The following is a 21,720-nucleotide window of genomic DNA, read 5'->3' as shown; positions in this document are numbered from 1 at the left end:
CGCTCCTCCCGAGGCAGCCTCTCACTCCCGAGAAAGAAGGAAACAGCCCGAGCCCGAGTTTCCTCACTGACCTCAGCTCCTCCCGGGGCTCCGGCTCTCACCCATCCGCGGGCAGCAGCGCTGGATGCTCCCGCTGCCGGCTCCTCTCGGGATCCTCTCCCTGCCCTCTCCCGGGACTGATCTGTGCCGAGCGATGCGAGGATCGTGTGTGTCGCCGGCTGCAGCGACCCGCTGGGTGCGAGCCGAGGTTTAAAGCGACAGCCCCGCTGCCACCTCCTCCCGCAGCCCTGGCACGGTGTGCGGAGCGCTCCGGAGAGCGCTGCTCGCTCCCTCACCTCGCTGCCACGATCCTCCCGTTATTAGATGATGCTCTTAAACACACAGTGCAGCTACGTGAATATTTAGCTTTCCTTCCACCTCCTCACCTCCCACCCGCCACACTCACTTCACCTTAAAAATAGATCGGGATCGATTCTCCCAAACTACATCTGCAAACACGCTCGGCTCCGCAGGCACAGGCAGCTCTGTGCACACACAGACACACTCTGATCGTTTGGATTTAAAGCACCGAAATACTGAAGGGCCATTTTTAGCTCCTGATAGTCCTCCTGCTCCTCGTATTATTAGATACGTGTGGTTTTTTTGTCTTGTTGCAAGAGCCGAGGCTGCTCAGCCATAAGCATCTCTTGATTTAAATGTAACACTGCTCGACAGAGGGAAATTTCTAATTGCAACAGGGTTTTAAAGAGGGAAAGATGGAAATGCCACGCAGCAGCCAAAGAGCTGCTCTTACCTCGTGTTTGTGAAATGGGAATTACTGACAGTGAAATGGGGCACTGGGAAGAAAAGCTCTTTTCCAAAGGGACAAACTGGGGACAGAGCCCCACTGGCACTTCCAGCTCTCTGTCCACACCTGTCCTTCATTTTCATTTTTCACTGCAAAGGTAGAAAACCCCTTTAACCTGAACAAAACAAAAAACCAAAAAAAAACAAAAAAAACAAACAAAAACAAAAACAAAAAACAAAAAACAAAAAAAAAAAAAAAAAAAAAAGCTTTGGGGAACTGCCTGTGCTATTCCACAACAGTAAATTAATTTCCAGGAGTCAAACAGTAATCTCCAGAGAAAGATGGAAACTGTGTGGGACCTGAGATGAGGACTCCTGGCTCGGTACCTGGCCCTGACTGAGGAGGAGAGGAAGGGCTGAGGGAGGGCAGGGCACAGGCACAGCTCCTGTGAGCTCAGTGCTGGTGCTGCAGCCCCGTTCCCACTGGGGCTGAGATCATGGCTAGAGAGGGGCAGCAGGGAATGAACCAGGACAGGAACTCTGCCCCTCATCTGAAGAGCTGAGCCTCCTCTGGAGAGCTCTGAGAGGGGAAATCTGCAGCTGCTATAGGGGGAAATGCAGAAAATCTGTGTAAGAGGGGCAGAGCCCACACACAGGAGGTCGGCGCTTAGAACAACATGAGGAAATGACATTTTCCTTCTGAGTTTGGGATGCAGCAAAGAAGAATGAGTGAGACATCTGTGATCTGCAGAGACACCACCTACAACGTCAGGCTGGAGCTGAGGGAGCTGAGCGTGCCCTGGGCACACGTGTGCCCTGCACTGTGCTGTGCCCAGCCCCTGGCACAGCCCATCCACACCCTGCCCAGGCCCAGGACGTGCACACGCTTCCCTTGGAGCATGAAATTATCACCCTCACTTGGACTGTTTTCAAAGATTTTTCTCCCTTTAAACAACTCGCCCACTCATCCCTATAAACGCCGGTGCTAAAAGCTGGTTCTGTTGTTAAGATTTCAAATAACTCGGGTTTTATTGTTCCAAACAAAATCAAAATAACTCACCCACGCTCCCTCCTTCTGAAATACAGTAAGTGCTGACCTGTTGGGACCGTGCCCTGCTGCCACACTCTGCTCCAGCCCCAGCCTGTGCCTCAGCAGCAGGTGACAATATCATTTCTGATTGCATTTGGAGGGAGCCTGGGGCTGTCTGCCTGAAGTGTTACTGACACCTCTGCTGTGCTGATGTCTGGAAGTCACTGTGACCAGATTGGGCCACTGTGTGCCACAATCACATTAATATGGGATTTACACTTTTTCCTCAGCTATGCAACAACCTGTGCTGAAATCAGGGGTCAGTCCAGCCCTCACTGCTGAGACCAGTGGGAATTACTCCTGGTTTCTCTCCTGAGTATTCAAACTGTCCTCTGCAGTTAATGTAGCAACTTTTCCACATGGATTTTGACAGATTTACCATGCCAGGTAGATTTTACCATGCTGGGTTTCTCTGGCACTATTTAACAGAAACACGCCAGGATTAAGTACCTGGAGCTTGTTTTACTAACCTGGGACACAAGGTAGAAACATTCTCATCCCAGTCAGTCTCTGGAGAAGGTGAGTGGCTACAGAGGTCAGTCTGGCCCATCACAAACCTGGGGGATCCCTTAAACACCAAAACTGGGAGTGAACCTGAACTACTGCTTGGAACAACTCAGGCTGGAGGTGGATGACAACAAGCAGTAAGTTTTTGGGGTGTAGCTCTCACCAGGGCTGTGGTACCTGGCTGTGCACACCAACACACACCCCAGCAGCAAAACACAGGGTTTTGGCTACAGCTCACTGCAGTGATTGACTCTGCACTTGGAGAGGGCTGGAACCAGGACCTTGCTCAGCCCTGGAGTCTCAGCTGAGCAGCACTAATTTGCTAAACTGAAATAACTCGGTTGTTTGAAAGGGTATAACCCATATTCCTGATTAATTAGCACAAGGTTAATATATAGAGCACTTTCTCCACCCACCTCCCCACTCCAAGCCCCACGGAGCAGGGCAGGTGAGCTCCTCTTTGGTGATGGAGACAACCCAGTGCTCCAGCTGCAGAGATGCTCTGCTCCCCCCATCCCCTGCACCTCACAATGGAACCTCCTGACAGTTTGCTTTGAAAATGCTTTGCAAAAAAAGCCTGCTCGTCTCTGGATTGCCAAAATTGTGCTGCTTTCTTGAATCAGACTTTTATTTAGACACCTACTTGCTCTGAGCACAGCGAGGTTTGAAGAAGGAGCTGAGCAGCTGCAGCACCTTCCTCAGGGGTGCTGGGGATGGGGGAAGCTGCTGGTGGAGCTGTGCACACCCATCCACATCAGCACCCATAACACATCCAGCCTGCACACAAACAGCCCTGGCTCAGCAAACGCCCAGATGTTAATTATTGTTTACTGCCAGCCCAGGAGCGCCTGGAGGCCGCGTTGGAGATCAAGGCTTTGTTGTGCAAGGCACCCCACAAAACACGAAATCCTGGCCCTGCTGGGGCAGGGAGGGCTCCTGGGGCTGGTACCTGTGGCTTTGCCACTGCAGCCACGGTCTGACCTGCTCAGGAGAGTTGAAACAGGCAAGACAGAAATCACATGCAAAGGCAGGAGCAGCTCCTCCTATCAGCCAGAAGCATCTCCTGCTCTGGGGACTGCACAGGGCAGGATGAAACTACACCCTGCTTGGGGTTTGCTCCACATGACAGTGCCCAGAGAACACTGGGATTCAAGTGGCTTTAGATACAGGCAAAAAAGTCCTCCTGGGACTCTCCTGCAGGTGCCAGGGGAGTGGCACCTCCTGCAGCCAGTGCCTGCTCTGCTGCCTCTCCAGAATCACTGCTCTTCCATGAGCACTGCAGGGAGCTGCAGCTTCCCCTGGGGCACAAACAGCACGATCCAGGATGGAAATTTGGATCCATGGGATGGTTTGGGGCCCTGCTCTAATTGCCCATCTCCCCAGGGAACCTCTCCAGCCCTCCCTGCACTCAGAGCACTTCACCGGGCTCAGCTCTGCCAGGGCTCTGGGGCCACACAGGGAATGGGAACGAGCCGGGGGCTCTGAAAAACCATCATTTGCACTTTTTTAGATTAATTGGTGTTAACTGCCTAGGGAGCCTTAAAAATAGCACTGCTAATGGGAAATGTGGATGCTGAAGGTGAGGTGTGAGCAGAGGCCACGTTAACCTGACTCAGGCTGTGCCCAGCCTGCAGCCAGGGCCAAAACCAGGAACACCCTCTGTCCACCTGTCCAGGGACACTTCTGTCCAGCTGTCCAGGGACACCTCCTGTCCAGGGACACCTCCTGTCCAGCTGGGAATTGCTGCCTGCACCTCTGATTCTGCCCCCTCCTCAGCTGCCTTCACACTCATCTGGGAACAGGGGCAACCCTCCTGCTGCCACAGCAGATTTTATCAGGAGAGCTCCAAGAAACACCCCTCAAACCTTCCTGGGATTTATGGATTCCCATCCTTCTCCTGCAGCCATGGAGGACCCTCAGCCAGCTCCCAGGGAGCCTCAGTTTCCTGCACCTTAAGTACAGAGGCAAGGACAGCTCAGAGAGACCCCAAGGCCACCCTAAATCCAGAGGAGAGGATGGGACAGTGACATGAACAGCCAGGTTCCTCCTGGAACCCTCCTCCCTGAGCACAAACTCCAGGGATGGAGCTGCCTGGTGCCAGGGAAGGCAGCAGGGTGGGCTCTGAGCAGGATGTCCCAGGGCTGCTCTCTGGGGGTGATCTGGGCTCCCCAAAGCTGGGCTGCAACAGACAAAACCCAAACCTGCCCCAAGGCTGTGCTGTGTCTGTGTCCTCTGGGGGAGCCTCCAGCTGAAACAGCCACAATCAGAGATAAGGCTCAGGCAGAGCTGGTCTGGTTATGCAGCTCTGGCCTTCAGTGAAACCCAGAAAACATATCAGCATGCATTTCCTGGCTTTAAATATAATTTGCACAAAGAAAAACACAAGTTATTGGTACTGAAAGGGTTCTCTGGGTAGCCCAGCACAGACCATGATCCCTCCCCAGCACAGGGACCTGCTGGATCCATCCAAGCCAGATCCCCCCAGCCACAGCTGGGAGTCAGGGATGGTTGTGCAAGAAAATCAAACACAGCCCCGAGCCACCAGAGGCCCCCTTGTCATCTGGTGTCACCCCAGCTCCAGGGATTTAAGCCCAGTTAGGCTGATTTACATCCAAAGAGAACCTGGGCTATGTTATTTTTTAAGCTCTTCTGCCATGTGAAGTTTAATAAATACCAGAGGCCAGAACTCTGAAGGTACAAAGTGCCCCAGGCATGGCAGAGACCCGAGAAAGGAATGAGAAGTTCCAGATTTTGAGAGAAATCAAACATTTGGAGGTTTATCACTCTGGGTTTGGCTTCAATTCATCCTTTTTTTTTTCCAGTGCTGTTCTCTTTAAAGTGACAGTTTCTAGGAAATGGTGAGTGTAACATCTCTTCTACTGTCTCATCCCACTTGATGGCTGACAGTTTGCTGGGAGAAAAGGTTGTGCAAGGAGGAGAGCAGACCTCAATTATGGCTTCAAAGTGCCAATGACTGCAAACTCAGTTACAATGAGTCAAGGGGAGAAGAATGGATTTGGGGAGCTTGGTTTGTCACCTCCAGCCTGGGTCACTGACCTTCAGACCTCCACCACAATTCTGCTGGGTGACCTTGGACAGCCAGCTGAGTTTCTACCTCCTTCCTAGAGCAGATTTCTCTGGTAAGAGTCTTTTTTTCTACAGTGTCCTAGCTCCAGAGCTGACCTCCACATGCAGCCAGTTAAGGATGGGAGATGAAGTCCCTGATCCTCAACCTGAGGGAGCAGAGAAACACCCAGACCCTGGGTGTCCTTGGTGTCATCCCTGCAGATGCCAGGGCTTGGGCACCCTCCTGCACATGGCACAGCCCAGGCTCCTTCCCCTGTGTGTGGCTGATGCACAGGCACAGGCTTGTACCAACCCTGCCTCCCATCTCCCCTGCACACAGCTCAGCTTTGATCCACAGCCTGACCTCAGCCTGGGAGGAGGGAAACACAGCAAGAGGGTGTGCAAGCAACAGAAATACCCCAAAGACAGGGAGACCAGGGACACTGATCCCTGCAGCCCACACAGACACTGCCCTGCCAACAGCAGCCCTGTCCCTGGGAGCACATGAAGTTTCCTGCCCTCTCAGGAAGGGTCATTCCCAAATTCAATCCCTTGGATCTGCTCCTCAGGAAGGGTCATTCCCAAATTCAATCCCTTGGATCTGCCCCTCAGGAAGGGTCATTCCCAAATTCAATCCCTTGGATCTGCTCCTCAGGAAGGGTCATTCCCAAATTCAATCCCTTGGATCTGCTCCTCAGGGAGGGTCATTCCCAAGTTCAATCCCCCAGGCAGGACACTCACCTGCAGCAGAGCCAGCTCTGCCCTGCCTCCCTCTCCCTCACACAGGCTCATTGGATAATTACAGAGAAAACCAAGGCAAATCCCAATTTTAATGCCATTATAAAACAGAGAGGGGGAATTCATTACCTGGCAGCTGTTAATATTCAAGGAAGAAACTGATAATTTGCCTCTGAGGCAACTGAATGCAGCAGAGGCAGCACAAGCCAGAAAACTCTGCTGCCTCCCCCACCCCTGTGCTGCCACTTTCTGCAGAGGTTTTCTATCCCCACATTTATTTCCCTGCCTCCCATGACCAAAGTCCCACTGAAGAATTACTGTCAGAACTCCTGAGAGCCTCAGCTCTGGCTCTGCTGCACCTCCAGATTTGGGAGAGCAGCTCTTGCACCTCTCCTGGCTTGTGCAGCATCTGTGCAAGGAGCCCACCTGAGCCAGAGAACAGCAGATAAGAACCCCACAGCTCAACAAAGAGACTCAGAGAGAAATGACTGAGAAGACATCCCTGACTGCTTCTCCCACCTGCCCAAACACCTGGAAGAGCCTCCCCATACCTGTCAGGCTCGAGCTCTCCAGGCTTTCCTGCCTCCAGCCAGGAACCAGCACAGCCTCCCTGCCCCGAGCACTTTGGAAGGTCCCAGCAGCTGAACAGGAAGATAAAGCACTCCAAGAACAAGCCACAGCTCCACAGTGTTTACCTGCTCACTTCCAAGAGGACTGACACCACCACAGCAGCCTCCAGGTGTCATAGGAACAGTCTTCAATTTAGCAGCAGCTGCCTTTCCTCTCTGCCTGGCTCTGGCTTCTCCCTTGCTGGCTCTCAGAGCACGTTCACAGCAGAGTCAGACCAGCACTAATGGTGTAATTACAGCCCTGCAGCTGGAGGTGTGGGGTGAAGGAGGGTGTGCTGTGCACTGCCCCTGTGCTGTGGGATCCACACCAGGGAGGGGAAGCAGGGACCAGCCTGATGTTCAAACAGAGGGAAGGTGCACAGAACCACAGAACAGCAAAAGCTGCCTGGTGTAAACCCCAAGTTCCAGCTCCAGAGGGAACTGGGGAAGTGTCAATCTCCTCCTAAACAAGACAAAAAACCAGGGAAATGATGCTGTGGGACCCCCAGGGCTGACACATCCCTGCACCCCAGCACCCAGCCAGCCCATCCTGCAGCTCCCAGAGCAGGCACAGGGATGGATGGGGACACCTGACAGCCCAGAGCTGCCAGGACAGCCCCTGATTCAGCAGGGACAGGCAGGATCCTCCAGATCTGCCCCAGGGCTGACCCTCAGAGCACCCTGCAACCCAACCACCCCAATAAATCCTGAGACAGAAAACCATCACAAACTCTGGCAACCTGCCTCTGGGGTGGAGATGTGCGACCTACAAAAAATTCCTTTCTTTTATGGCTGCTTCTGACTGGAATCATAAAAAAGGCCTTACAAAAATATTTGTTCCAGGGAATGTTTGGCCAGTGCTTGAAAATCATTCAGTGCACATCAGCAAGCCATCCCTGCAAGCTGTCACTGCAATCCAACACAGCTCCTCCTGCCCTTGACTATAAATGGGCTGGGCTGAGGACAGGGTGGGGGACAGGAGTGGAGAGTGAGGAATCACTCCCTGGAAGGGGAGAGAGCAGAGGATCAGCACCATTTCCATTTCAGAGCACACATCCACACAGGGCTGGGGTTGATCCTCACCTCGCTCCAGGGGTTTTGCTCCAGCTGTTGCACCTTGACACAATAAAGTGTTTTGGCCCTTGAACTCTGGCTCATGCTCAGTCCCATCCACCTCAAACACAGGCCCACAGTTGGGGCAGGGCCCCAGCAACTCTTTTCCAGAATACACAGCCCCATCCTTCCATGGGCTCTCTTCTTTTTGCACAGAGCAGGGTGAGGGACACAATCTCTGATATTTCTGAAGTGTTAGAAAATCCCATCCTTCCAGTAACCTTCTAACAACCCCCTAAATCACATCTGCTACCAAGTGAAAGCCAAGCTGGAGCATTCTGACCTTCACCACAGTGGAGAGAGGGGTTAAATTCATGAGCAAGCCTTTGATGTTCTGCAAGTTTCATGTAGTACAAAACCTCTGCTTTGATGTTCTTTTAAAGGAGAGGAAACTCAGAAGGTGTGCACTGCACGAGTGCCAGGGAGGGATTTGGAGGGACTGGGATCTGGCTGCCCACAGCTGCAGGGACAGAGTTTTAATGCAGTGACCAAACATGACCAAAAGCACCTCACCCTCAGCAGCTTCTCCCAGACCAAACCCTCCTTTGCTGTGCAGAGCCAGGCACTCAGTTTCCCGTGGGAGCTGCACACCTGGGCTCACAGGTGAACAGCACCCTGTCCTTGCCACCCCCAAACCCTGCCAGGGCTGCTCCTCCTCCTCTGAGCCACCACCAGCCACGGCTGGGATATTCCTGGGAAGGGGAAGGAACCCCCTGTGTGCCCCAGCAGGGTCAGGAGCCTCCTGCACAGCTCTGAGCTGGGGACCTGCCAGCCTGTCCTACCTTCCGCAGCACCTGGGCCAAGGCTTCTCCCATCCAGGCCAGCATCCCCACGGCTCCTCCTGCTCTCAGGGCTCCACAGAGCTGCTCTCCATCCCCTGCTCACTGCACTCTGCCCTGCCTCCCCTCCCTCCCCTCCTCCCGTGGGGAGTTTCCCAGCACTCGCTAATTAGCAGCATCATCACCAATGCTAATAACAAGCACCACGGGCTCCTGCCATCCCAAGCTCAAACAACTTTCCAGCCATCATCGCGCCTCTGTCAGCTCCCCGGGGGAGGCAGGAGAGCAGCATTACCCCATCACAGCACGGGGAGAGGGAGGCAAACAGCAGGCAGGGGATGGCTGGTGAAGGCAGGAGCTCTGAGTCAGGCACATCACCCCCAGGACCTCCCCATCCTCATCCCGGCTGCAGGAACCCTCTGGGATGGAGCTCAGGGCTGTGCTGACAGCAGGGCTCACCCACAGCTCACACTCATCACCTGGGAGGAGTTTTGTCCCTGCTCACAGTCTGGGCTTTCCTCTGCAGGGACAGCAGGGATTGTGGCACCTCAGACCAACCTCTAGAGATCATCTCTCATTAAGGACTCAATGGATAAAAGAGAATTTTTTCTTTTTTCCCTGCAAAACGAGGAATCTGGGGGAGTTGTTTTCTGAACAGCCTGACCAGGTAAAGCTTCCCTCCCATTCAGGTGGGGTTTGCTCCCTTGGATTACAAAGGCTCCCTTGGATGGAATTGCAGCTTTCCAACTCCCACAGGACAGCAGAACATGGTGGGGCTGCTTTGCTCATGGCAAAACCCACAGGACAAAGCTGACTTTAAACACTCTGAGGTCTGACTGTGCTGCAGAGTCAGCCTGGGAGCACCAGCACAGCAAAGCTCCTCTGAAGTGACCCCACCATGTCCCCCAGAGCCCTCTGGCCTCTCCCCAAACCCCACCAGCCCTGCCAAGGAGTCACCAGTGCTTGGCAAAGCCCCACTGAGCCTTTTTTCCAAAGCCAGCCCATGGATCCTCAGCTACACTCCCAAGGAATGCTTTTCCCAGCTCTTGATGGAGCGTGGCTTTTGTTTGGTCTCTGGCTGAATGTCTGAGTTAAAAATACAAGGCTATTTCTGGCAGGAGTGGTTTTTCTCTCTCTTTGTATTGCCTTGTGTGCCCCCATGCTGCTGTCTCCTCTCTGGCTCAGATGAGCTTTGTTTTCCCTCTCAGTGATCATGTTTGCACCGGTGAGCTGCAGGAAATGTTTTTCCCAGCAGACTATTTCCACGAGCACAGTTGGGAATGAAGAATGAGCTCAGAGAAGTCTAAAATAAAAAAAAAACCTCAGTTGGTGTAAAAATTCTGGTCTCCAGTGGTCAGAGAACTGAAAATCAGAAATGTCTGTGGTAAAAAAGGCATGTGTCCAACACTCAAGCACACAGGTACAGCAGGATATGTTCTCCCCATGATCCACAGATGAGGAACAAAGGACTCAGAGCCAGAAACACCTTCAAGCATCCCCCCAGCACAGCCAGGCTTCATCCCAAGCTCTGCAGCTCTGACTCTTTCTTAGCCAGCATGAAAAAATTTCATTTCGCTTTTTCTTAAATGCCAAGGAACAGAAAAAAAAGAAAAAAAAAAAAAAAAAAAAAAAAAAGAACAAAAAAAAAAAAACCAGGCCTATCTTCTCTGGCTTGGATTTATTCCATCTGGAATCTCTGCATGATCACAGAACTGTGATAGTGTGTTAGAGACTCTGTGTAAAGCAAAATCCTAAACACTTCCAAGCACCCATGAGATCATTGATCGTTCCTGTTACGCTTCGTCTCTCCTGGCAACAAGCTGAGGATTTGGGGTTTTCTCACTCGAGATCACCGAGTTCAAACACCTCCCAGCCCCCTCCCACGGCCCAGAAACGTGCCATCACTGTGGGTGTGACTGGGAACAAACCCAGCCCAGCTGCAGGAAAGCTCCCCAGAATTTGTGTTTGCCATGTGCCACAACAAACATCAAACAAGAGGAAGGGAACGGCCCCAAACCAGCAGAGCTGTCAAAAACCAGCAGAAAGGCACCTGGGGAGTTCCCAGGACATGGATCCTCACCACCCCCAGGGAGCCAAGCACAGACTGATCAGAGCTCCCCACACAGGAGCAGGAGCTGGAATCACCAGCACCAGGGCAGCTCTCGAGGAGATGAGCTCCACCTGGGCTGCTGCCAAAGAAAAGCTCCTGGATGATGGTTGCTGCCATCTCTGATGAATTCTAAGGGACCACTGAGCACACAGACCATCAGTGTGATCAGATCATGAGCAGAACATCTGCAGTCCCACATTTGGCAAAGGAAACCAGCACTTTTGGTCACTCACCAAAGACCTGGGAAAGGCTCTGGCTTTTGAAGGCACCAACCCCACTCCTCATGAACCCCAGGAGCTGATCAATTCAAGCTCCACCAAGCACCCAAACTGCTGTGCTTTTCTGGAATTCAAATCCTGACAATCCTAACCTGTGTTAAGTTCAGCTCTAGATTCCTGTCCCCAAGAGAAGGTTAAAAATGTCACCACTGAGATCACAGACCAGTTTGTGATGGAGACTGGTACCACTGCTCTGCTAAAAGGACACTGATGCTGAGGCTCAAAAAGGCAAAAAGGATTTGCCAACAAACAGAGCACAGCTACAGAATCTGCTTTCCAGCCAAAAATCCCCACTGCCACCCCCACACCCAGCTGGAAATGGAGTAAAAACAAACATGAGAAACTCCCAGATCAGCACTGGAGATTAAAACCATCTTCCTACCGACTGTGGCACCTGGACTTGGACTTCCCCAGCATCCAGAGGGGATGCACCTGATCCCTGGGGTCTCCTCTCTGAGCTGCACTGGTGCTCCCTGTGCTTCTTTGTTCTCCCAGGCAATGACAAGAACTCTTTTCCTGAGATCTTCAGCTCTCCCACGTGGTGGCTGTCCCCATTCTGGTCCTGGGGAAAGCAAGAAAAGGTCACTGCACCAATTGCCTGGCTCAGGTTTTCGTGGAGCTCTGCTGGCTCCTACCCACAGGAGCACAGACACAGAAATGCAGGATTGTCACCCCAGGTGTGGGGAAATGGAGGGGACAGATCCCAAATAGCAATAGTGAGATGGAGGAGATTCATTGCCACGTTGGTGGCACCAGCACAGCCAGCCAGTGTCCACATGCTAAAAAGCAGCCAAGTGAATATAAATGAGAACTAGAAAGTGCCTTGTGGAGGCCTCACCCTGCTCAGTGCATGACAACAGGAGAGGTGACTCAGTCACAGCACCTTCAGGGTGAAAGCAGCATGTGAGAAAGAGATTGGAGTCTGGAACACAAAGGAATAAACAAGAGGGAGATAAAACCAGAGCAGATCAAATGAAGGAGTGAGAGACACCCTGGGGAGAGCAGGGTGAGCAGGGAGCAGCATTCCTGCACTGTGCTGGAGCTTCAGGACCAAGGTGGGAATTCCTAACACAGCTCTGTGCAGGAGATGGGCAGGAGCTCCTGAAATGTGGTAACAGAGGGGCTCTGCTGCCTCTGAAGGCAGAGGAGAAAGAAAAGGAATTTCTGGCAGAGACAGCACTGGGAGGATGCTGGAGAGTCACAGTTCATGGGTTTATGCCTCACTCCCAGCACAGCACAGAGCACAGCAGCCTCTGCCAGGGCTGTGACCACCCTGGGAGTGGGGCAGAGCAGAGAATTGCACCCAGAACTCACCCCCTCCCAGTGCTCACCCTGACCCCACAGCTCCTGCCTGCTCCTCCCTCCCCATGGAACCCCAAAATCCACAGCCCTGCAGCAGGAACAGCAAGTCACACATGAGCCAAGCCCTGGGCAGCCCTGGGGCTGTGCTGCTGTGATGAGGACAGAGCCAATGTCCCTGACCTTGGGCACTGCTGTCTCTCCATCGACACCCCAGAGATGGAGTCACGCTGGTGAGAGCAGGCAGGAGCCACAACAGCCAGGGGCCACTGGGAGAATTGATAAAAATGCATCAGGACAGTTGCAATTGATTTTCCAAAGAGAGTTCATTCAGGGCCACTGGCCATCCCAGTGTTTACTGGGATTTTTAGGTGCCTGAGGTTGTTTCCCACTGACCCTGTGCACCCACCTGCAGCTTGGGTGAGCTTTTTCCCTCTGTGACAGCTCTGTGAAGGGGAAATGCTCCCTGGGGCACTCAGGAGAGCTGTGCCTGGAAAGCACTGGGTGAATGTGGATGATTTGTGCCAAAAACATTCCAAAAAGGCAGCGTGGCTGCTGGGCTGGCCACCTCCTCTGGGAGCAGGAAGGGCTGAGCTCTCAGCAGCACCAGCAGGATTTTCTGAGACTGAAATGATCCCTGAGACTGGAAGGGCTCAGTGCCCCCAGCTGCTGCAGGAGCAGCCCTGGGGACACAGAGGAAACTGATCTGCTCAGATCTGACATTCCCAGGAGCAGAGCAATCCCTAGAGCCCAGGGAACAAACCCTGCAGCAAACCCTGCTGTATTTTACTGTAAACCTCTCCCTCCTGCAGTGCCCCATCCCTGTCTGTCCCCTGTCACTCCACTGGGGTGTCAGGCACTGACAGCCACTCTGGGGCTGAGCTGCTCACAATGATCCTTCCAATAAAGGGCTGCTTCTTCAAAAAAAAAGCCCAGAAGTGACTTTTCAGCTTTAAGTGCCTTTTTAGTGAGACCAGCTGTTCCTCTCCTCCAAGCTCTCCAGAAACCCTCTTTGGTTAATCCCACTGACTCCAGAGATATCTGCTAATTGCACATTTACCAAATGAAGCCAGTCAACAACAAACCCTTTGTACAAATTCCCCCTGACAGTCTCTGAGGCCAGACATCTTTGCTTACCTTTTCAGAGGGGAACTTGAGCAGGTCTAAGCTGTCCATGCTGTTCCTCTGGAGTCTCTTTGGCCTGGCTCCTGCAGAACAACACTCTCACATCAGCACAAATGTCACCCAGAGAGAACCCAAACCATGGCAGATCTCTGGTTAACTGAAAGTCAGAGGGATGGGATGATGCAGCTTTGCCTGCCTTGAGATTCAAATATGGCTTTTTCTTCTTGTTTTGGGTCTTTCTAAAGCACTGGCACAGGGCTGTGTGAGGCTACTGAGCTGCAGCCAGGTCACACCACGACCCTGATCTCAGACAAGGTCTCTGGAATTCAGGAGTTACAAACCTCACCCTAAACCACAAAAAGTCATGGGACTGGCATTGAGAAAAATCATAACAAATGGATTATTTAATACATCTGTGGGGTTTCTGCTTTATCATCATGTTTTTAACTGAAAGAATGTTTCTGGGACTCAACTTTGAGCTTTTCTCTATAGTCACAGAGGCTGGAAAACTAAGTGAAGGAGCAAATGTTTTCTAACTATCACAGGCCCAGCCTTAAGGGGAACAAAATCTTGCCTTGAACCTGACAGAGGAATCAAAACTTGGCAGGATTTATGATATTTATTTGAGATTTCATAAGATTTTGATGTTTGATTCCAACAACAACAGAGTGGGTGAAACACAGTTCAGCTCTGACTCCTGGTTTCCAAACCCTCTTTACCTCCAGCCTCCCTTCAGGCTGCTCCCAGCTGCTCCTGCCTCGCTGACAGACAGCCAGGATGTACAAAATGGATGTACAGAACGGCCCTGGGATGCTTTCAGCACACCTGGGAAAGCTTCTGCCCTTCCCTGATGGTTCTGAAGGCTCAGTTTAGCTGATCCCCATCTGACACCCCACTGCAGCAACACTGCTCAGGGTACAGCCCAAAACCCCCCACTCAGGGTCCTGTGACACCTTCCAAGCTCCAGGGGAAATCCTGGGGGAGGAGAGATGCCTGTGCTGAGCCCTGAGAATGGAAACCAAGGAGTTTTGGAGCAGCAAACTCCCCAAACCTCCCCCATTCCCCAGCTCCCAACCCAGCAGCACCGTGCTCACTGTCCCTCTGAGCTCAGGGGGTCACTGCTGCTCACTGGCAGCACCCAATTCACAAATCAAGGCTGGCTGAAAGCAGAGCACAAGGATTAAATGGAAAAAGGCTCCAGGGATTCCTGCAGAGCTCCAGATGCCACCAGAGCTGCACCCAAAGTGCACCAGCCCAAGGACAGCAGTGCTTTGGGAAGCTCAGAGCAGCTGGAGCCCAGCCAGGGTGATGAACACCCATCCCAGCTCGGTCACAAGTGACCTCAGTTGGTGTCTGTGCCCCTTGCCCCCTGAAGGATTCACTGCTGGCAGCCACAAAGGTTCCAATCCAAAACCTTTCTGCACATTTCTGCCTCTCTACTCCAAAGAGCACCAGCAGCAGCTTTGTTTTCAGGTGATTCATTAGCAGGCTCTGAGTTCAGGGGGCTGACATCAGGGCTGGAGGTGGAGAACAGACACTGAACACACGTCAGGAGGAGCAGTCTGCCTTTCCATCAAACCCTGCCCTTTCCACACAGCCAGCAGCTCAGAGCATTCCTGCTGGAAAAGGCCTCAGAGATCTCAAATCCAACCAACTCCCACCGTGCCAAGCAGATCAGGGCACTGAGTGCCATGTCCACTCATTCCCACAACACTCCAGGGCTGGTGACTCCCCAGACACCCAACAGCTCCATCCCTGGAGAAAACCCCCTTTGCTCCACCATTCTCAGCATAGAGAGATGGCTCTGAGGTGGGTGAAGGATTTTTGGTGCTGCCACGTGGCTCAGGCAGCAGCTCAGAGAGGGGAAGGCAGCGCTGGGCTGCTCCCAGAGCTCCCAGTTAGGCACTGTGGAACACCCTGCAGCAGCAAGGTGGGTCTGGAGTAAAATCAGGAGTAAAAATCACCTGCAGACACCTCACCAGAGGCACATCTGGGTGCAGCCCAGCCCAGCCCTGGAAGGGATTGTGCGTCACGGCCTCGGCTGACTGTGACTTCCAGGAAAGCAAGAAAGCAGCAAAGTGTGCCCAGTGAGATAAACACACATCATTTCCAGCTGTCCAAAGAGCCATTAATTACACACCTCCCTCCTCAGGTGCTTTTGTGAGCTCCCAGAGCGCTGAACAACTGGCCAGCAGCCATTCATCTCCAAGCAGAGAAACCTGCCTGGGGTTCATTTAATAGACACAGGCAGCAGAACAACTCATCTCCTCCTCCTGTTCTCATGCTGGGGGCTGTCTGTGGCTGTGTGGGGGTTACACACACTTGAGCTGAGACAGGAAGAAGTTCAGAATTACAAAATACTTCATCCAGCTCTGCTGTTTCTTCAGAAATCCAGCCAGTGCTGGGACCAAACGCTGTCCCCACTCATCACCACTCACACAGGCAGCATTGAGAGGGTCCCTATCACTCAGGGCTGCAAGAAACTGGATCCACAGCAGCAGCGAGTCCTATGGGAGCTTCTCCCATTCTCATCCCACTCATTCCCATCCAGGAGAGCAGAGCTTCCCATACTCACCAGTGTCCCATGACAGGAGTCCTGCTAACTTTCCATCTCCATTCCCTCAGGTGGCCCAGATGTAACTCTCAGCCTCTCCCAAGTAATTCTTCCCAGAAATACCTGCAGCACCACTTAATGCCCAGCCAAAGCTGAGCTCTGCCTCCTCCTCCCCAGTGCTGATCCACAGTGGCAGTGGGGGGATGAGGATTGAGCAGCTGAAAAACCAGGTCTGCTCCTCTGGAAGGTTTTTTCCTCCTCTCTCTCTCTCTCTCCCCAGCACTTATTGGCATGTTTACCAAGCCTGCTGCAGAGTAATGGAAAACCTCAGGGGCCTTTCTAAATGCTCTCTCTGTCTTGGAGGTTTACTGAGGTCTCAAAGAGAGCAAGTTGAAACCTTCTTGTGAACATCAGCTGAGCAATGCTCCTGACTGGCTGCATTCATGCCCTGTTTTCCTGCAGCTCCTGGGATGTTGCTCTTTTCACTCTCAGGGGTGTTGTCCCTTTTTATTAAATATTTTTTTTCAAAATCTCTTCCTCCTCCCCATCTGTGATCTCAACAGCACCATGAACCAAGGGGATTTTTTTTTTTAATTTTTTTTTCAACTTTCTGAAAACTTGAAAATTGCTTTTGCAGTTTGGTTGCTGAGGGGAGTTAAACGGTTTTCACATTCTTGTCTTTAACCTGAAGCCAGGGAGAACAAAGGGGAGTTGTGTCAAGGATGGTGATGGGATCATCTCATGGAGAGGAGCACTAGGGCAAGCTGGGCAGGCAGAGCTTTGCTCCATCTCCACGAGATTGCAGATGACAGGATCGAGCTGAACATGTGCAGCAGAGCCCAGGGAGCCCTGGCAGGAGCTCTCATCAAGCTGACATGTGCTTGGACAAACCCCAGCTCTCCCCCTCTCTCTGGGAGCAGACACAGCACCAGTTCTGCCTGTGCAGCTGGGAACAGGCTGGATCCCTCTGGGGGATCCACAGCAGGCAGAATTCAACCTGACAGGGGATCCATGGAACAGCAACAGGGAAAGGTTGTGGGGCTCCATCAGCCCCCAGTGCCTGCAGGGCTCCAGGAGAGCAGCCCATGTTCCTCACTGAGCACAGGCTGGGCATCCCACACAACACAACAAACCCAGCACCAGGATGTGCTGTGTGCTCAGGAAAAGGTCATTTCCCCTCTATTAACCAGATATTGACTTGGCTTTTGGGTTCTCACAGACCTGGACAGTGCCTCTCCCCATCTGTACAGACCCAAACCCTGATTTGGGCAGGCAACTCTAAATACTGCTCAAGGTAATTAAATCAGAGCAGCCAGCCAGTTGTTTGGGGTGGGATGCTGGTCTGGAAACCCTTGCCAGCTCTAAGTGACAGTGGAGACACGGTCCAGTGCTCCCAGTGCTGGTGGAGCAGCTCAAATCACACACTGCTGACATCTAATCAGGGGAGCTCTGTCAGCCTCGTGCTCCATTATTACAGCAAAGCTCTTAAAAGGGAAGGGGGAGGGGGAAAACAAGCACAGCAGCAGGAAAAGAATAGGAAGGGAAAAAAAAAAAAAAAAAAAAAAAGCAGCCTCCAGTAGGACAAGCATCTCATTTAAGGCTTTAATTAGTCTTCAAATACATAATGGGTTCTGGCACTATAAATCCACTTGACCTCTATTATTGTCAGCACTCGCCTGATAAATGGTGGCATTTGTTTTCCCAGTTGCTACTGGGGTAGAACAATACTTCTCTCCAAACAGAGAAAGCAAATAGTATCAGTTATTTACAATGACTGGGCCATAAAATGCTGGTGCCAAGCTGCTGTGTGCCCATCCATGGGCAGGACCATCTGCTCACCCAGTCCTGCAGGCAGGGAAGGACCAGGGAATCCCAACAGCTCTGGCTCCTTCTGGGACTGGGAACCACAAGGGCAGGAATGATCCCTGCTCTGCTGGGAGGCAATGATCCAGAGCACAAGGAAATCTCAACCTCCAGCAGGCCCTGAGCACAACAAATCCCTGCTCCAGAACAAGAATCCTGCAGCTTTCTCCCCTGTGGCTCCTTTAAAAAGCTGCACACAGTATGTGGCAATAAAGAGCAGCTCCCTTTGCCTCAAGATGCTCTGTGCTCGTGTCACCCGAGTTCTGCATCTCCACAGCCCAGCCTGACAGCTGAGCAGTGAGCTGAAAATATCAGCAATAACAGCAATGCTGCACATGCAGACAGCACCCAGAGCCCTGAGGTGTTTGCTGACTGCACTCAGGGTGAGCAGCTGCCACAGGGGCTCTCAGGTGGGGAGAGGAACGAGGAGATGCTCAGCCAAAGAGCCCTCACCTTCACTGGAAGAGTTAAAACCTGGAAAGAGAGTCCTCCTTGCAGGTAGAAATGGCACAAGGGAGCTACTTTTTTTTCTTATTTATTTCCCCCAGTAGGAGTAAACTCAAAGTAGGGAAGCTGCAGTCCTGGAGTACAAGGGGATCTTATTTGTAGCCTTACAACTCTGAGTAATTGCTTTGATTTCAGTTTTCCCCCAACTGTGCAACAGGCATTAGCTTTTCTCTAACCAAGGGTGATTTGCAAATAAAACATCGGCAATTTGGGTCAAAGAATGAAATATTTAGGAGGGATATTTGCAGCAAACACTGAGCACCCAGCCCTGAAACAGTTGGCAAACACAAGCCTTGGGGCTGTGGGAAGGTTGGGCCATGTCAGCACAGCCTCTGTAACCATGAACCCCCAGGCAATCGTCTGCTTCAGAGAGGAACAGTTGTGGGGACAGAAGGATCTTTGGGAGATAACCTGAGCTGGGTGGAGCAGGCTGGGAGGAGGCTCATAGCCCCAGGGCTGGTTCAAGAGGAGGGTGATGGACTTGGCAGCCACACCTGCCTTGCTTTAAGGGCAGGATTCTCCCTGCCAGGACACAGCAGAGTCTCATGACCTCCCACCATCCTCTATCAGCTCGTGTTGAACAAGCAGAGATCAAAACCAGAGTTTAGCTAGCAAGTGACACACAATAATTAACAGGGGCAACATCTCCAGCAGCCAGACAAGCCCAAGGACAGGATTTTGTCCTCCAGACTGACTCAGGGAGGGCAGAGAAGGAACCACCACGTGTCAGCTTAGCACCATCAAGCACCCAGAGTAAAATCCTCTAAAAAAGAGGGGGAGTGTGCTTGATCCCTCCTCCTGATCAGCCTCCAGCTCTCAGCAGCTCCTGGACCACGCTGGAGTGGGATGCTGAGCTCTGCCAGCTGTTTTTGCTAAGCCAAGGCTGGCTGTGCAGGGAAGCAGGGTGGTCCTGAGGTCACTCAAAGGATTACAGGGACTCTGCTGAGGGTCTGGCCTTGCCCTGCTCAGAGAAATGCCACAGCAGACTGTGGCCATTCATACAGAAAGTTATCAGAGAAAAAGAGAAATTCTAGCTGGGCGAGAAAAGAGAACTTCCTCCACTTTTCTTGCTCTGTGCTGCATGAAAGGTACAGCAGGCAGAGGAACCTTGTTCCTAAAGGCTGCTGGACAGAGCAGCACCACAGCTGTGGCATTTCCTACTCAGCAAATACCAAGGGAAACTGTCTGGGGAAGGTGCAGACAGCACAGCAGGGCTGGGAGTGCTGCTGGAGTCTGGAACTGCAGCCAAAGGGAACTTCAGCCTGCCCAGGACCAGTGATTTCCAAAAAATCCTCCCTTCCCACAAGAAGGGATTTAATCTTGATTGATTGGATGGCTTTGCCACAAGCCACGTTGTGCCTCCTCTGCCACAGCTTCAAGAGCTGGCCTGCTCCTCACCCTCTTTTCCAGCACCTGCCATCTCCCCTGGCATCAAGATAAAACAAATTTCAGTAGCACAACATCATCTTCTCCAGTCCTGGAGCATTTCCTCTGCTGTGAGCCAAGAACTCCTGCTGTGTTTTCACTGATGCTGGGAAGGAGGCTCATGTACACAGCAAGATGAGAGAGGAACACTAAATACTTGGGAAGAGCATTTTAAAACTTCCTGAAGCCAACACTGGGGCAGTCTGAAGTGAGTTTAAATTGAGTTTAAAATCCAAGTGACTCAGAGGTTCATCCCCCCATCAGTGCTGCTGGAATGATTTAACAGCTGTAACAGCAGAGGATTTAGAAAAAACTCATTATAAAGAAGAGGCATCTTTGAGAAGTCCTGAACCTTCACTCCAGATCCCTCCTGCCCTGCTCAGCCACCACAGACAGGATTTTTGGACACCTTCCTGCAGGCACATGGGAATATTTGCCCCAGCTCTCCCACTGAGCACCTGCTGCAGCACAACAAAGCCACCAGGCCACCAGTCCTTCCTTCCCCTTGGCCAAAAGCCTCTCTGCTTCTCCAGCACCTCATCCTTCACCCCCTGCCTCAGCAGCTACAATTAACCAGCACAGCCTCGGGCTTTCATTCTCACTATGAAAAAAAAGAGGCTGAGCTGCAGCCCATCAGCTCCTGGGAAAAATCAAATAGAGCAGAGGATATTTAACATTAAACACTCTCAATTGCTGTAAGGACACAGGGCAGGTTCCAGCTGGGGATGTGACCCCGACTCTGCCCCAGGGAAGGCAAATGCTCCCCAGACAGTGAAATCACAGCCTGAGGCAGCAGGGCTGGCCCACTGTCAGCAAGATGCTGCTCTCACACTGCCACATCTCCCAGCTGACAGCTTTCTGCAGGAAGATGGAGCCAACCACAGGGAAGGAACAGCCCTGTCCCTGGGCAGCATCCCAGCCCCAGGCTGGCAGGGGGAGCAGCATCACCACCTCCCCAGCTGCATCACAGAGGGATGGTCAGTCCTGCCTCTTTCATCAGCCCTAAACACTTTTTAGGTACTTCAAAGATATTTAAAGCAAGCAAACAAACAAAAACAAACAGGCTGGGAAACATAAAAGTAGATTTCTTCTATTCCAGTCTGATTGATCCAAGGGTTCAAAGATTCCTGTGAAGAGATGAGCTCAAAACTGCACCAAGGATGCAGAGCCCCACAGCCAAAGCCCCACAGAGCTGAGCAGTGCTCAGGAAGGAGTGGGGCTTTGTGCCCACTGCAGAACACAACCTGAGGCTGGGCTGCCTCCTCCAGGGATGAGCATTCCCAGCATGGAGCCTCTGGAGCACCAAACAAACAGAGCAGCCTCATGCCTACAATTTATCAGCAGGAGATGAGCAGAAGGGGCAAATCAGGCTCATTACTTGACCCAAACTGCCAGTGCTTTATTTGCAAATAACTTTATTCCAGAATTGGTTAGAGAAAAGCTGATGCCCATTTCACATGTGGAGGGAAACTAAATCAAGATGTGCCCAACATCACAGCAATTACTCAGTTTTGTACTCCAGTTTCCTGCACTGGGTTTGTTCCCTGCCAGGCTCAGGGCTGAGTCCCTCCCTGCCCCAGAGCCAAGCCCAGCAGGGCAGTGGTGCTGTGCCCTGCCAACAGCACAGAGCTGGCAGCATCCCCCTGCAGCCCTCCCCACCCACCCCCAGCTGCCAGCAGAGGTTGCTCCTGTCTCCTGACACTGCTGCTGCCAGCAGGTGATGGCTGAGGCTGATGAGCTGCCAAAAGCAGGAGAAAAGCAGCCCAGAGTCAGCTCTCACTGGAGAGGCACAGAGGGTGGCCAGGGCTCCTCTCTGCCTCCATCCCCTGGGTGATCCCTGCCCTGTGCTCCCATCCCACATCCCCAGGGGAT

General features: G+C 52.3%; 1 protein-coding gene across 2 annotated transcripts in view; it reads right to left on the bottom strand.

Annotated features, from left to right (window-relative positions):
• GPSM1 (G protein signaling modulator 1) overlaps positions 1–21,720 on the bottom strand; it is a 65,508-nt gene that overhangs the window by 10,459 nt on the left and 33,329 nt on the right. The window contains exons 10-11 of one of the 2 annotated variants that reach the window (XM_056505310.1): positions 13,512–13,582; positions 11,458–11,637 (exon numbers count right to left, since the gene is read on the bottom strand). In XM_056505310.1, coding sequence (XP_056361285.1) covers positions 11,458–11,637; positions 13,512–13,582 — 251 coding nt within the window. The remainder of the gene's footprint in view (positions 1–11,457; positions 11,638–13,511; positions 13,583–21,720) is intronic. The other variant, XM_056505311.1, reaches the window with a different exon arrangement.

This window comes from Oenanthe melanoleuca, chromosome 17 (assembly GCF_029582105.1).
Source record: "Oenanthe melanoleuca isolate GR-GAL-2019-014 chromosome 17, OMel1.0, whole genome shotgun sequence".
Classification (NCBI taxonomy): domain Eukaryota; kingdom Metazoa; phylum Chordata; class Aves; order Passeriformes; family Muscicapidae; genus Oenanthe; species Oenanthe melanoleuca.
Note: the sequence above shows the minus strand (reverse complement) of the source record. Positions and strands in the feature narration are given on the sequence as shown.